Source organism: Hydra viridissima, unplaced genomic scaffold (genome assembly GCF_058129835.1).
Source record: "Hydra viridissima isolate aposymbiotic clone 2 unplaced genomic scaffold, HvirCarnegie_v1 scaffold_12, whole genome shotgun sequence".
Lineage (NCBI taxonomy): Eukaryota > Metazoa > Cnidaria > Hydrozoa > Anthoathecata > Hydridae > Hydra > Hydra viridissima.
Genome location: NW_028324311.1, coordinates 4,691,181 through 4,707,290, shown reverse-complemented (window position 1 = coordinate 4,707,290; position 16,110 = coordinate 4,691,181). Strand labels below are relative to the sequence as shown.

The following is a 16,110-nucleotide window of genomic DNA, read 5'->3' as shown; positions in this document are numbered from 1 at the left end:
GATAGTTTCGGCCTCTCTGTTTGTAAATGTCAATAGTTATATCAGTGCCTAGTATTATTGCTAATGTTCTATCCTTTCGACTACCCGCTTTACTTCTGCTACGTTCTATTGCAAGGGCGGGGAAAAATTAATTGGGCAAACAATTAATTGCAATTAATTGATTGCAATTAATTGATTGAAAAATTTTTAATACCAATTAATTGATTGAAAATATTTTTTAAACCAATTAATTAATTGGGTCAGAATTGCAATTAATTGATAATTTTGCCATTAATATTATTTACCGAGATTATATTATACTTTTATGTAATTTTTAGTTTAGCACTGTTTTTAACCATAAAAAGTTAAAGATAGAATGACGCATAACCAATAATACGCATGTATAAATATTTCGAGCTGTATACGCATATAAGGTTAAGGATAGATTGACGCATAACCAATAATACGCATTTACACGCATTTTCATTTGATTTGTGCTATTAATTATGTTTGTATGTGGACATAAAGTAAAAAAAATCCTTTTTAGGATTTTTATAAATCTCGCAAACAATGAATACAAAAGAAATAGTCAATATTTACTTCAAGAAAGATGAAGCTAATGACAGTAATTGGACCTGTAAGTGCGGAAAAAAACTACGCCAGAAAACTGGGACAGGATGGACCAATTTATTTAATCATGTTAAAAGTATGCATCCAGAATATATAGAATATAATACTTCTTCAACTTCAACACAACAGCCGATTACACAGTTTAGTGGTTTTACTCATATTCCAGGACCAATAATACCAAAGAGTGCCGACAATATGTATTCATGGATAGAATGGGTGACTTGTGGCCTTAAACCATTTTCATTTGTAGAAAACTCTCTCACGCAAAAATACTCTAAATTAGAAAATATTTCCATAAAAACCATGAAAAAGTACATGAATTTGCTGACTAAAAAGGTTGAAGTAGAAATTGCTAACATAGTTCCAGAAAATTTCGCAATTATTTTTGATGGATGGTCAAACGGAAGTACGCACTATGTGGCATTGTTTGTATCATATCCTAATAATGCCAGTGAAAATGAGTACAGTACTGCATTAATTGCCTTTTCACCTATAGGAAATGAAACAGAGTTTACAGCAAAAGCCCACTTTGAATATTTATCATGGGTTCTTCAAAATATTCTTCGCAAAAATATGACTAACGTAACATCTTTAATAGGTGACAACTGTGAAACAAATAAGGCCCTAGCAAATCTGTGCAATGTTCCATTAATAGGATGTGCCTCTCACAGGTTCAACTTGGCTATAGAAATGTTTTTACTCAAATATAAACATATCATCGATAAGACAAATACGCTTATGGGTAAATTCAAAAATTTAAAGCTAGCCGGAAAACTCCGTTTGTTGACTTCTCTTTGTGCTATTCAAAGAAACACAACACGATGGTCAAGTACTTCAAAAATGATAAAACGATATTTTCGTCTTAAGCCATTTTTCACCCAAGGGAACTTCGATAAAATGCCCGAGCTAATAGATTACATGTTGTCTGCCAGGGAAGAAAATGATCTTCAGTTGCTAAACGAGACTCTACAAAAATTTAACTCATTAACCATTGCACTTCAAGGAGAATCAAGTGACATTTCAGAAGTAAGAATTTTATTTAATGAAATAATTAGACACGATGTTAATATGGGTACCTATTTATCTTCAAATGCAGATATTATTCATTCTAAAACATTTGAAAGTGCGCTAGTTAAAATATTGGACAACAGAGAGCACGAACTATTTTTAAATGAAAAGGAAAGTGTAAATAAACTTCTAAAGTAATCTTGTATCACGCAAGTTAGTGGACTTTGCTTCTAAGCTGCTAAAGAAAAGAAAATTAGAAAAAATGTCTTCGGATTCAAGATATGTGAATTGCAAGTTTCTGGTGCCAACGTCAAATATTGCGGAAAGATTTTTCAGTGCTGCAGGTTACGCAATTGGCCATTTGAGACATAATATACTTCCATCCAATCTTGAAATGCAAATGTTTTTGTGTGTTAACAAACGATTTTGGGACAGGAAAATGCTCTCAGATATTATGATGAATAATGAAAATAACTGATTGTTTTAGTGACTTACTTTTCAAGTAAGTTTTGGTTTTCAATTTATTTTTTATGAGTTCTTAGTAAAGACGTACTTTAAACTGGAATTATACATAACAATGTAATGTACAATTCCAGTTTAAAGTACGTTATTACTTTAAATATATATATGTAATGATTGCATGTATATATTTAAAGTAATAACCCAACAATATTAATCTTTTAAGTATGATATTTAATAAAAAATTATAATTTTATGTTCTGTTTTTAAAATTTTTAGACATTTTTAAAAACCAATAATTAATTGCAATTAATTGGAAAAATTGATTGAACTGTTCAAAAATTGCAATTAATTGATTGCACTGAATAATAATTGCAATTAATTAATTGGTAGTATATTTTTAAACAATTAAATTGCAGTTAAATTTTCCCTGCCCTTGTTCTATTGTATACGTTTAATTGACATCCGAAACATCTTAAGATTTTTTATTTTTGTTACAACTGAATAAGCCTTTTCTGCTTTCATGTATTAATAGCTTTGTTGCTCAGATGCTTTTAAGTTGATGCTTACCAAATATGTTGATGGAAATTCATTTAATACTTCTTTTTTTCCCGGTGCGGTTTTGGATCCTCTGGAGGTCTGATATCGAAACCCACGAAAAACTTCAGTTTTTAATCTTTTTTAAATTGAACATTAAAATTTTAAGTGTTTTGTGTACGTCAAAATTTTAAGGTGGTATTGGCTCCGCCAAGTATTTAGTTGAGCTTAAATCAAAGTTCAAAAGCCAGAGTGACATTATGAATTACTGACGCGTTCGATGATTAAAGCAATTTTTAATTAACATAAATAAAAATAATCTTTAAATACCACCACAATTAGAGATACCAGTAGCTCTAAAGGACTTTATGAGATGACGAGAGCAGAATAGTAGGCAGCAGAATATTTTAAAACCGATAAAAAAAAAAAAAAAAAAAAAAATTGAATAACATATTAAGAGAGCGCCGATAATGCAAATAGAACAAATAGAAGACAATCATATTTAAGGTTTATTTACACATTATGTATTTGTAACAATCTCGCCACACTTATTCAAAAATAAACGTATCCAGTCTCTTTTCAGCGGTAGTCGGTAATAGACCGGGTTGAGATCTTATCCGTTGGTTCGCCAAGAAAACCGCACATCGTTTTTCACCAAATTTGTAAGTAAAACATTAAACCACATAGAATAAGAAAAAACGACTAAAAAATAGTCAACAGTAAATTATTCGCGAAACGAACGCTACTAGATATGTTTGAAAAGGCGTATTTCATAACTGGTATCGCATTTGGAAAAATCTTGATTGATGGCAAGTAATAAAAAGAAAAAGATCACTCAAAACGCTCCACACGGTTTATAAACACTAATGAGTAATCTCAATTGATCAAGAAGCTCATTACTAATGTTGAGCCCATTCAATAGATTTAAGATCAATGCCATCCTGAATCATTTCCCACAACGGACTGAAAAGAAAATACATTACAGCATTATGTAATAACTCCTGAAAACTGAAGATTGTTTATTTGTAAAAAAAAAAAATTAAAATAATTTTCAAATATTTACATACTAAGTGTAAACATTCAGGTTATACAAAAAGGGTCCCAAAAGGTTTCGTTACAGAAATTCAAGTTTTTCAAATCTTTATTCCGAATTCATTAAAATGGCTTTTTTGTTTGTTGCAGATACAGAAGTTGAAATTTGTTGATGAATCATTTTTACATTACATTACTAATGAAATTACATTAATACTGTTACATTACATCACTATTGAAACTCTACTATTGATATCAAATTTTTGTTTTGAGAAATTATATATTTATATATATAATTATATGATTCGAGCAATGAAAGATTTAACAAACTTAAGATTATCTGCACGAAATCAAAAAAATTACATGGTTTTGAGAAGAAACAGCAATCCCACTAAACTAACACCTGTTTCCAACATCTAGCTTACCTGGCCAAACTGGTAGCACTACGAAAAAAAATTCTGCTTTCTTGCAACGACCGTTCCTAATTTTATTTTTTAACATATGTTTTCTCTCATATCGAAGTTCAAAGTGTGACAGCCATCCATAAACATAAATAGAAACCATTCACACGATAAAAAAAAAACCTCAAGATTTACCTCATCTCACGAAGTTTATTGACATTACTGACGCATTTCTGAATTGTGAAATCAATTTCTTCTTCAGTTGTGAAACGACCAATTCCAAATCTGAAATTGAAAAAAGGAATATTATTCTTCGTATATAACATTTTGCGTACAAAAAAATATATTTGACATTTTTCACATGTATTCATTTTTGGCGGTCAATATAAACTTAGAGATTTTAGCCCATTAGGATACAATAAAAAGTAATTTAAAAGATATAAGGAATTGAAATCAATCGCAACTTCGAAAAGGTTTCATTTCTTCTCCTAAAATATGTAACATGGAAATATAAAATTAAAAAACTTGTTTACCTTATAGATGAGTGTGCCATATCGTCGTCGGCACCAAGAGCTCTAAGAACATAAGATGGCTCCAACGACGCCGATGTGCACGCACTTAAATTAAAGCAATTCAATTAAAAGCTTAAGAAATTTTTATGAACGAGAAATTTGTAAGCTATTAAAAAATCTGTATGTTAAATAGTTGTATACTCCTTCTCTATTTAATGTTACACAAAGTAAACCACAAAGAACATTTTAGAACGGAAGAGACATTTTAAAGCGGAAAACACAGGTGTTGTTAAACGTGCTATTGATTTAAAGTTTTTATAGCGCTGATGACCTAAGCTAAGTTATAAGTTAAAAATTTCGAATCTAAAATAAGTCATCCATACTTTAAAATTTCTTTAAGACATTTTTACTTATTCAGCAGTTATGATCAATTTCCCGAAAGTTTATCATAAAAGCACAGACCAATCAATCACAATAAGTTAGAAAGCAATCGAAAAAATATTTGATATAACAACGTCCATGAAAAGCATACTGTAACAGTAATAAGAAACGTACTCTAAAGTCCTTTTAAAAAGGTAAGTGTGCACACAAGACATTAGAGAGATGCTTAAGTATTGAAAAAGAGCAAAAAGAAGTAAATAAATATCTAGAAGGTTGCAGAGCTACGTACCTGCCAGAAGATAGAGCAATATCTTTTAAAGCCATTAACAAACTTTCCCCTTCAATACATGAAAATGATAAATTGACACAGCCTGGATAAGTCATCAAAGGATCACCATTTCTTACAACATGATCAATTTGACTCATGATACCATTGACTAATCTCAAAGAAAGCCTTTCAATGTGTTTTCTGTCAAACTAAACAAACAGTTATTTAAAAATGAAGCAGTAAACTAAAATCAATTATACAAGTGTTTAAACAATATAAGTGATGAATATTACTAGAGAAAACATTAGCTTTTATTTTAACAAAGATTCATGAAACAGCAATTACCTCCATTTCTTGTCGAGCAATGTCACAAGCAGCACCAAAGCCAACAATTAATGGAGCTGGTAAAGTACCACTTCTTAAACCCCTATATAATATCAAAGATCAGCTTAGAGGATGAAGAGAGTTTGTTTTAGTTAAATATTTACAACTAAATATATATAAAAAAAATGTTAATATCAACATAAAATACCTTTCTTGACCTCCCCCACTCATAATGGGCTCTAATCGCACACGAGGTCTCCTTCTCACATACAAAGCACCAACACCTAAGATAGCATTTAAACTAGATAATTCTTAAAACATCGATCTTTTAATTGGATAGATAACTACACTAGGTGCTTTTACTCAAATCATAAAATATTGCTTTTTTTTTTTATAAATGCAGATTATCAAAATATTATCTTTATGAAAACACTTAATACCAACCTTAATACAAAGCCTTAAACATAAATAACATCAAAAAGGATTTAGCAATTTAAGACACCTTTAGGGCCATATACTTTATGACCACTAATTGAAAGTAAGTCAACATTCAGCTTATTGACATCAATGGCTACTTTGCCTGCCGCCTAAAAAATTTATTAAAAAAAAAAAAAAAAAAAAAAAAAAAAATTATAAATTTTTAGAAAAATAATATAAATTAAGACACACATAAATTTATCTAAAATATATAATTTTGTAAAAAAGAATAATATATTAAAAAAGTATACTTTGGAGTAGTTACAAGTTTTGAGTTTTGTTAATGAAAAAAGATAATTTTATTTACTGAATAGCACATCTTACCAATAATAAAGTTAAAATTTATTGAATCAGTAGAATATTTGACCACATATATGAAATTAATGGCTGAGCTGACAACTGTTATTAATTTTTGTATACCTGAGCAGCATCAGTGTGAAAGAAAACATTTTTCTCTTTACAAAGGGCACCTTGAAAAAAAAACAAACAGAAGTTAAGTGAAGAAAAAACAACTAAGCATGTTAAGAAACATAAAATACAAATAACAGACAAATAAGAAAATATATACCAATTTCTTCAATAGGTTGTTGAACCCCAATCTCATTATTAACAAACATGACAGACAATAGAGATGTTTCTGGCCTAATAGCATCTTTAAGAACCTTAACGGTCAAAACAAACAGAACATTATTTCATTTAATTGTTCATCCATAAAACAAATATAATTCAAGTTGCAATTGTTTTCTGGTTGTTACATTTTCCTCTCACAAAAGTAAATTATACAAAAAATGTTAAAAATGAAAACATCATTAACGATGATGTTAACAACCTGTATATCGATCAGTCCATTTGATTTCACTGGCAAATAGGTGACATTAAACCCTTCACCTTCTAAATATCGACAAGAATCAAGCACACATTTATGTTCCTTAAAAAAAAATTATTCTCATTTTTTATGAAATTATAACATAAGTTCAATGCTGGAAACAACATCAGCACATAAGACAATCCAGTTCACAATAAAAATTCCATTAAAAAGTTCAAAAGTTTTTATATTACTTTGAATTTTCTAATTTTAAATTTGTACTTAATTTTCTTTTTTCTGACATAATTTTTTAAATCAGTAGTTTTCTTAAAAACAAAAACAACTGGTCATTTAAAATTTAAAAACTTCTTGATTCATTGAGATTACTCATTTCATGTTTATAAACATTAAAAAAAAACATTTGTGCAAAAGTTTTTAATTAATACCAAATAAACCATAAATTTAAAAATAAAGCTGATTCATCAAAATAAACTAACTAAAATAACCTTTTGTAACCCAAAAAAGAACATACAGTTTGAGAGGTGATTATATGATTTTTCTTTCTTTTATTAAACTTTGCCACACCCTAAAAAGAAAAATGTGTATTAAAAAAAAAAAAATTGTACATTTTTTTCATCATTTTCTGCTCATCACTTATTTTATAATGATTTTCTGCTCATCACTTATTTTATAATCATTTTCTGTTTATTATTTATGTTCTTGTAAAATTGAAAAAACAAGGTTTTCTGTAACTTTTTAAAAATTATCCATTACTCTTTTTTCAATTATAACTAAAATAAAAGCTGCTGAAAATAAAAAAAAAAAGTTAAAAAAAAGTTAACAATCTTAACTATGGTTAATTTCAGATTCTTAAAAGTTTAGACCTCAAAAAGAACTTAAAAATTATTTAACAAAAACATACCTTAATAGCAATATTATTTGATTCAGTGGCCCCACTTGTAAAAATGATTTCCTTTGGATCTGCTCCTATTAGATTTGCGACATGCTAAAGCAAAAGCACCTTCTAAGTAATTTCAAAGCTTGAGTTTCTTAATATTTTCTTATAGATAAAAACCTCACAGAATAACAATATTCATCATTGCATTGCACTTTCATATCATAAATTTAAAACCTAAAGTGATCCTGATGTTGGTATTCGTGCAAAAGTTTATTAAAATAAAGTTGAATTTATGCTGCTGTTGCATATGCTCCAAGGTTTTAGCCAAGTAATTTCCAATAAATTTTTCTTAAAAAACTATTTTACAATACAGATAGCAAAATGCATAAATATATATGTATGGAAGATATGATAACTATTTAGCTCTACAGAATGCTAAATAGAATGATAAACTGGTACTTCAATTACATTTTTAAAAATTTTGTGAAAAGAACTTTGATTTCCGAAAAATGAAATAGCATTAAATTGCCTAATTTATTATGTACCTTATGAACACCCTCCAGACTATTCTTAGCTTGATGCAAATGATGCTGAGATTACTCTCCAGTTTGGTAAAGATTGTTGTATTAAAACCTACAATTATATGATTAGCTGTTGATTATTTTTCCATCTCTCATATACTTTACAAAAACTCATCATAGAAACCTTTTACTGATTTCTGTGTTCTATCACAGCTCTTGGGACACCTGTGATAAAAAGATCTTTTTTGTTGATTAGTCATCTCTCACCTATCATACTAAAAACTGTTTAAAATTTCCTGAATTTCCTTAAGGAAATTAAAAAATATAAAATATATTTTGACATTTGCTAGATTTTTGTATGAATCTTAATCCCTATAAATCTTGTTGATAAACTCATCATTTTTTATGAATTTGAATAAGCTAGAATAAGAATCACTTCAACCATACTCACATATATATATATACATATACAGTCATTAAAAAAATGTCAGGCCACCTGTTGAATTTTTAATTTTTTTAAACAAAATTAAAAAGATGCTTAACTTCATTTCTTTTTCATTTATTCATTAAACTCTGATGTTTTCCTTAAAAAACACCAGTTCAAAAATATAATTCAAAAGTTAATACATTTATCACTATGAAATCTTTTATGCACCTATTCAATGTAAAAAAGTATTCAGCCAACTGTGAATTTATGATTACCTGTGAACGTTTTAACATAAACTTGATAGGATATTGATAGTAGATTAACTGTTGATGTTCCAATCACACAAATGGTAATTCACAATTGAAAGGCCATCTTTTGTATATTGCATTTGCAACTGATTTTTTTTTGGTAAAAACATCCAAAAATGACTTGAGTAAAAGAAACTTTGTTTGAAGAACAAAAAAAAAACATAAATTTACATCAGGATAACAGAATTTTTGTGTTGACTGTGGTTTGAAAGCCATTCTAGCAAATTGGAAAATTGCTAGAGTGGTTTTCAAACCAGTCAACAAAATAATTTTATCATCAAAAGCCTTGATAAAATTGTCTTATTATTCAGCAAAGCAGGATCTGCCCAGCAATCAAAAGTCAACACACTGTGCCAAGTGTGAAGCAAAGTTGTTAAAAAATATAAAAAAAAACCTTGACTGTTTTACTCAATGCATTCAAGTCAACCATGAAATGAAAGAGTAAAGAAATAAACATTCTCCTTACTTTCCTTGCTGTCTCCACTGCTTCTTCTGCTTCCCACCCATAAAAATGAGTTCTTGAATGAGGGTTTCCATATTGTGATATCATATATGGAAGCATTGCATCAAGAACTCTAGGATCCTAAAAAAAGCCAACCACTTGTGTTTGTACTCTTTTTAATTGAAAGAATTAAAAAAAGTGGCAAAATCACCTGAGGGTGAGTTGATTTTTTAAACATCAAAAAAAAAAAAAAAAAATTAAAACTAAAAACTCTGTTTTCCTTTTCTTATATTTTTTTAAAAAAGAAATATTTTTAAAAACTTTTTTTTGTACAATCTACAAAGTTACAAAAAGCTCATGAAATGTTTTGATTTCAAATAAGAAAGGAAACAGAATGACTCTAGAAATAAAAGATTGTTTTTTTTCAAGGGCCATTCGATTTATAAATCTAAGTTTTCATGGTCAACGGCTCAGATTTGAAACTTTCAGTTTTTTGTTTCATGCATTCCTAAGATATGTGTATTAAAAATGACAAATCTTCAACTTTAAAACTTGAGAAGCAATAAATCAAATATACAAAACATATTAATTATATCAAAGGAATAAAAATGTATTACTTACTAAAGGTGTTGTTGCTTGAGCATCCATATACAGGGGTTTTATATGAGATTCATTTTTGAGATCTAAAGAACAAGATTTTTAGAAATATTTTTTAAGCAAACTATTGTTTACATTTTGGATTTAAATTTCCTAAAGTGAAGTCACCAAAACAGGAAAAATGAACTTTAGAAATTTTTCATGGCAAATATAAAGAGCTTTAAATTTATATTTAATGTTGATAACCTTATAAGTTTTAAATAAAAGAACCTTCAAACTGGTCAAAATTTTTACACAGGGCTCTGACCCTTTAGCTAGTACCGCATAATAATCAAACCAGTCTGTGGTGATCACAGAAAACAGAATCAAATCAATTAATCAAAAACCTGTAGGCTTTAACTATTAGCCTAATACTCATAGCTACTAGCTGCTTGTAGCATTGAATGATTTTGGTACTAGTAATACTCTTTAGTAATATATAAATTATAAACTACATTCACAGAATAAATAAGCCACCATAGTATTTCCATTTATTTATTAACCATCTGTTAACTATTCTTAAGATCAAAAATATAATTTTTTTCTTTTATTACAAAATACAAGCTTTGAATAACTATGGAAGATTAAGGGGAATATAAATGAGAATATTTTGTGCCTAACTACTACAGTAATAAGACAGAAATACTATTACTAAAGCTTGTTAGTAGCTACCAAGCTTATGAGAGAAACTGACAAATTTGCATTCATTTTAACTGAAAGTTGCATTAATGAAATATCAAAAATGAACATTAAGCATGAGCATATATCCTGGAGTTGGTATATTTTTATCAACTCTGAGTGAGAGTTCTTTGCACTGTGGAAAATTAGCTTGCCTCCACCTGGAATGGTGAACTGGGTATGGTAAAACAACTTTAAGCCCAAAAACTTTGATGTCAGAAAATTTTTAAGGTCCATGCCACTCCAATTTGTGTGCAAAAACCAATTATTTCTCAGAGGGCTGGTGATGAACTTAAAAATTAACTTAGAAGGGTAATTTTTTTCAAGATGCAACAGTTTAGCTTAGTTATCAATTTTAGACAGCGGGCAGAATGAAATATGGATGTGTTAAGTGAGCATACATGTGAAAGTATTTAAAAAACCAATATTTAAAAATGATAACCAATAATCTAAAATGATACATTATTATTTATAACTGAGACTAATTTCTTCTTCTATTTAGGTCAAATTCAATAAGTAAATTACATACCTAAGCATTTCTATTATTTTTAAGCTTCATATAGAAAGGGCTTATGAAAATATTTGCTAAAAATCGTGAAAATATTGTTCCTAGTTTTAGGGGAAGGATATTTTCACACAATTTTTAGCAAATATTGTCATACCTAAATATTTTTTTTATTTTTGAAGAAAAATATTTCTTGAATTATTTATTTTAAATCAAAATATTTTTAAACCATTTTCAGAAACAAGATGTCAAAATCAACTAGGTTTAAAACAAAGCCATATCTTTTTTAAAGAAGAGAAACTTAAAGAGAGTCCTAAAGAAGTGTTTTCTACATATGAAAAAATTATTCTCCACTTTCAGTTTAGAAGATCTAATGATAAAATAACTCAACACAAAAGATTATTGCTTGTGCCATTGGACAAGGTGTTCTGGTCTTTTTTAATTGTCCAGAAAACTGCATTCTAATTGCAGTAAATAAACTTTGGGAAGACTTATTTTTGTATTTCATTTTTATTTATACATCAAATAACAACATTTATATGTTAAACAATTACTATAAAGTGCAGCATGTGGGGTATGTATGACAATGTGAGTGCACAGCTATAATTTCTATATGTACTTTATAATATATTACAGGAAGCATATCACTGATCTGATCAACAGCTGGGAGTTTAAAGAAAAGCAAGAATAATAACACAAAATCAGGAGGAAAAGCTAGACAAGATATTAAAAATAATATGGACTCATACCATAAAGATATAACCATAAATAACATATCAAAAAATGACCTGGAAAAAAATTTCCCCAATGAAACTGGAAACATGTTCTTTGAACCAATGAGTCAAAGATGCAAACTTTTGGTTCAAAGAGAAGAGCATGTGTTCTAAGAAAAGTTGGTGAAAGGATGATATTTACATTCCATTTTGAAAATTGTTAATTTGCAGATTCTGGAACTTGTTTTGGTCGATTCTTGGTCACACATTATGAATTTGGGGAAAATGGTTATGCATCATTGCATTAATTATTTTACACTTAAATGCTATTATTTTCAAAGTGTCACATACAAAAAAACATACCAAAAAATATTGAAAAAAAACAAAAAAACAAAACAACAACAACAAAAAAAAACAACAACAAATATGACTAGTTTAGCCATATTTAAGAGAATTTTAGGAGATTTTGAGTTTTAAAAAATAAGATATAGATATAGGTCAGAAAGCGTTAAGTGAAGCATCAAACTGGCATAAAATAGATATGAAGGATGGTTCTAGGATCAACAACAAAAAAATAGCAGGTAGATTATTATTTTTGAGAATTAAGTCAAAAAATACTCTATAAGCATTTTAAAGTGCCAGGTGACATCCAATCCTATCAAGGATCTGAAGGTTCAAAATAAAAATACTGAGTGGAAGAGCAGTCTTATAGTTTTTCAAGTAAGAGAATGAAAAACATGTGTATTTAACACAGTTAGAAACATAGGTGCTTATGCAGCTGTTAGAAAACCAATAAAGAAAGAAAGAAGGATAGCAAAAGTAAGAATAGAATGGGTTGGTCAATAGAAAAGTAGAAGCAGGTTATTTTTAGTGATAAAAGTAATTTTAAAACAATAAACAGGAAAAGCACAATTTTTGTTAAAAGATTACTTACTTTGAAAAAAGAAACTAAACACAAGCTATTTTAATACCTTTTTTTTTGAACACTGTTTATACAGAAATTATAAAACTGTCATTTATAAACTTTTAAGCAACAAGTTTTTTATTTTAACAACAATTGTACTCAAATATTTATTTAAACATTTTTGCAGTCGGAGAGGAGATTTCAACAGATATTTCTAATATATGTTGAAAATAATTTCTATTGTAATAGTCTAAAATATAATTTATATTTAAACTTACTGATTTCCTTTTTACCAGCAGTTGCAGTGACTAAAAGCCGTGATGAAGTAGTAAATCTTCGACTATTATTTCTCACCAGTAAATGCCCAAAATATTTGAACATATACATTTTTATTATTGATAATTTTTCTGCAAAAGTGCAAATAAAAAGTTGTAATATTACAGCTATTTAACAATTTCTTTTGTAAAAGTATCTCTTTAACTTAACTCATTTAGGAAAAAAGAAATAAGAAAAACAGACAATAATTATTACACATATAATTAACATTCATATAATTAACAAAACTCAAACTCTTTAAATTGTCAAATGTTAAAACATTATTTATGGTATTTCATTTGTACAATTTCTGTCATTTTTAGATATCTAATAAAGGAACTGCAAATACTAGTAAGAAAAGTAGATTATTGGACAAAAAATCTATTGAATTTTTGAAACCTATATTAACAAAAAAAACACAAAACAACAACAAAAAAAAAAAGCACTTGTATTTTGTAACTTGTAGTCTGTGGAATAAAATTTAGTTTTTCTATTTTACACTCAAGATCAGTAACTCAAAAGTTGGAAAAACTTATTAGCAAAAAAAAAAAAAAAACATATCTGAAGAAACCAACTGAGCTTGCTTTAAAAATTTTTTGATAATTTATCAAAGAAAATATGGTTGTTATAGTAAAAACTAAATCAAATAGAACTATTGATTTGCTAACTAAGCTTCTACTCAATAAACAGCATACATCTATAAAATAGAAGAAAAATAATATCAGAAAAAAAAATAAACAAACTAAAAATTGGTTTTGATTCTTAATAAGAATGGTACTTCTATATATATATATATATATATATATATATATATATATATATATATATATATATATATATATATATATATATATATATATATATATATATATATATATATATATATATATATATATATATATATATATATATATATATATATATATATATATATATATCTGTGTGTGTGTGTGCATTACAATTTGAAAAGCCAACATGTTGCATGCCACTACCACATCTTAGATGGAGGATTGAAGTATGTGCTGTTACACCTGTTTAGATCAAAGTCAAGTCCATATATTGATAGTCAGACATTGCAAACTGAATTGAACAATGGTGAACACTTTATGAACTATAGTAAAATTTTGAACAAATTAAAGTGTATTTTTGGAGTGACGGCATCAAGTTTAACATTTCATCAATTTATTCTCAGATTTTGGACAAGATTCAAAGCAAAAACTTCAACACCTCCCTGCTCTCAAAAATTCAAGATAGAATTTTAGAACAAACGTTGGTTGTTTTCAGGAAAATGATAATAGTATATAGATTTTTTCTGTATTTTGAAAGAAACTTACGATACTCGTGTCATGTATATATATTACGACGTTTACGGCGAAACAAAATTTTAATGAATACATTTTATTACATAATATAAATTTTAAATAATTTTACTCCCCACGCGGCATAATGTAAAGCCGAAATTTGTGTTTAAATTTGGGGGAGGGACTAAATAAGGATGCGATATTAAGGGGCACTTATTGTAGGATTCTGCATGAGGAGAAATACCGTTGCCAAAAACAGGGAGCTATGAGCTGACCTGAAAGTATCATTTATATGGGGTGAAAGAAGACATTCCAAAGTTGAGAAATGTAAATTTTGAAATCCAACAATGACGTCTGCGAAAATAAATTGAATTTGAAAGATTGAAACTACCGTTTTCAAACCTTGGAGTAAAAGTTGGAAAAATACTTACTAAATCTGACCTATTAGCATGGAAATTTGTGGATATATAATAAGCAGTATATGCAACAAACCACTAACTATTCACTATGATAGTAAATTTTTACCCAAAAAAAAAATTAACTGAACTGCAGCTCATGTCACAGGCAGTGGTGAAAAAATGCTAATTAGTTTTAAAACATGGTAAGCTTGAAAAATTGTACATTTACTTTTACTAAAAACCTGTCTTGTTTTAAGGGCATTATAATTAATAATAATAATAACAATAATAGTAATAATAATAATAATAATAATAATAATAATAATAATAATAATAATAATAATAATAATAATAATAATAATAATAATAATAATAATAATAATAATAATAATAATAATAATAATAATAATAATAATAATAATAATAATAATAATAATAATAATAATAATAATAATAATAATAATAATAATAATAATAATAATAATAATAATAATAATAATAATAATAATAATAATAATAATAATAATAATAATAATAATATTAATAATAATAATAATTGAATCATTATTATTGAATCGATAATCAACAATGGTAAAGTTTTTTTAACTTTATCGTTACATTGTTTTCTTTTTTGTGACATACATAATGTTACATTTTTCAATATTTAGTTGCATACTCCATCATTTCACATTACAATTACTACTGCGGATTATTTGAAAAACTTTAAAATCATAGAGTAGCGTTTTCTTTAATAGGTACTCAGGAAGATGATTGACATTAAAAACGGTATTGGTCCCAGAACTGAGCCCTGGTAAAAAACTTGAAACATTAAGCCATGTAGAACAATTTTCTCCGAAAACAACTGTTTACTTTTTATTTGATAGAACCGACTCGATCTATTTGAAAATCCTACCTCTTATGGAGTGAAATCTGTTTTTGGAGGAAAAAGTAGGTGTAAGTGCAATGTTTATAGAATCTATCATCAAAGCGAATGACTTCAACAAAATATATTTCAAAACTTAAATTTGTTAGTAATCCAGGTAATGAATGGCAAACTAATTTTCGAAAAAAAATCCTTGGTTATTTTGAAAAAAAATCCACTAGCCTTGGTAGAGCAACATCATTTAGCGCTAAAAAAAGAAAAGCATTTTATGATAAGTTGGCTGAAGTAATGGATATATACGAAGTAAATGCTTCGAAAATATGAAATATTGACAAAACAGGTGTATATACAATATTAAAACCTAATAA

General features: G+C 27.5%; 2 protein-coding genes across 4 annotated transcripts; one reads left to right on the top strand and one right to left on the bottom strand.

Moving 5' to 3' along the window:
- Nucleotides 1-549: 549 nt before the first annotated feature.
- LOC149880914 (uncharacterized) lies at nucleotides 550-3,054 on the top strand. The gene is made up of 2 exons (XM_090067906.1): nucleotides 550-2,151; nucleotides 2,214-3,054. The coding sequence occupies exon 1, from the start codon at nucleotides 550-552 to the stop codon at nucleotides 1,813-1,815; it is 1,266 nt and encodes a 421-aa protein (XP_089924032.1). The 3' UTR covers nucleotides 1,816-2,151; nucleotides 2,214-3,054.
- A 50-nt stretch (nucleotides 3,055-3,104) lies between these two features.
- LOC145193932 (cysteine desulfurase-like) lies at nucleotides 3,105-13,253 on the bottom strand. 3 transcript variants are annotated; one of them, XM_090068227.1, is made up of 15 exons: nucleotides 13,124-13,253; nucleotides 10,031-10,092; nucleotides 9,434-9,550; nucleotides 7,736-7,819; nucleotides 7,346-7,399; nucleotides 6,838-6,936; nucleotides 6,577-6,670; nucleotides 6,429-6,478; nucleotides 6,034-6,118; nucleotides 5,740-5,815; nucleotides 5,553-5,634; nucleotides 5,229-5,416; nucleotides 4,580-4,663; nucleotides 4,242-4,331; nucleotides 3,105-3,576 (listed from the first exon to the last, which is right to left on the bottom strand). In XM_090068227.1, exons 1-15 carry the CDS (start codon nucleotides 13,230-13,232, stop codon nucleotides 3,513-3,515), a joined length of 1,338 nt encoding a protein of 445 aa, XP_089924353.1. In that variant the 5' UTR covers nucleotides 13,233-13,253; the 3' UTR covers nucleotides 3,105-3,512. The 3 variants fall into 3 exon arrangements, with proteins under 3 accessions (XP_089924353.1, XP_089924355.1, XP_089924354.1); XM_090068229.1 differs by lacking the exons at nucleotides 9,434-9,550; nucleotides 10,031-10,092; nucleotides 13,124-13,253 and adding an exon at nucleotides 8,257-9,364; XM_090068228.1 differs by lacking the exons at nucleotides 9,434-9,550; nucleotides 10,031-10,092; nucleotides 13,124-13,253 and adding an exon at nucleotides 8,935-9,081.
- Between the last annotated feature and the right edge of the window lie 2,857 nt (nucleotides 13,254-16,110).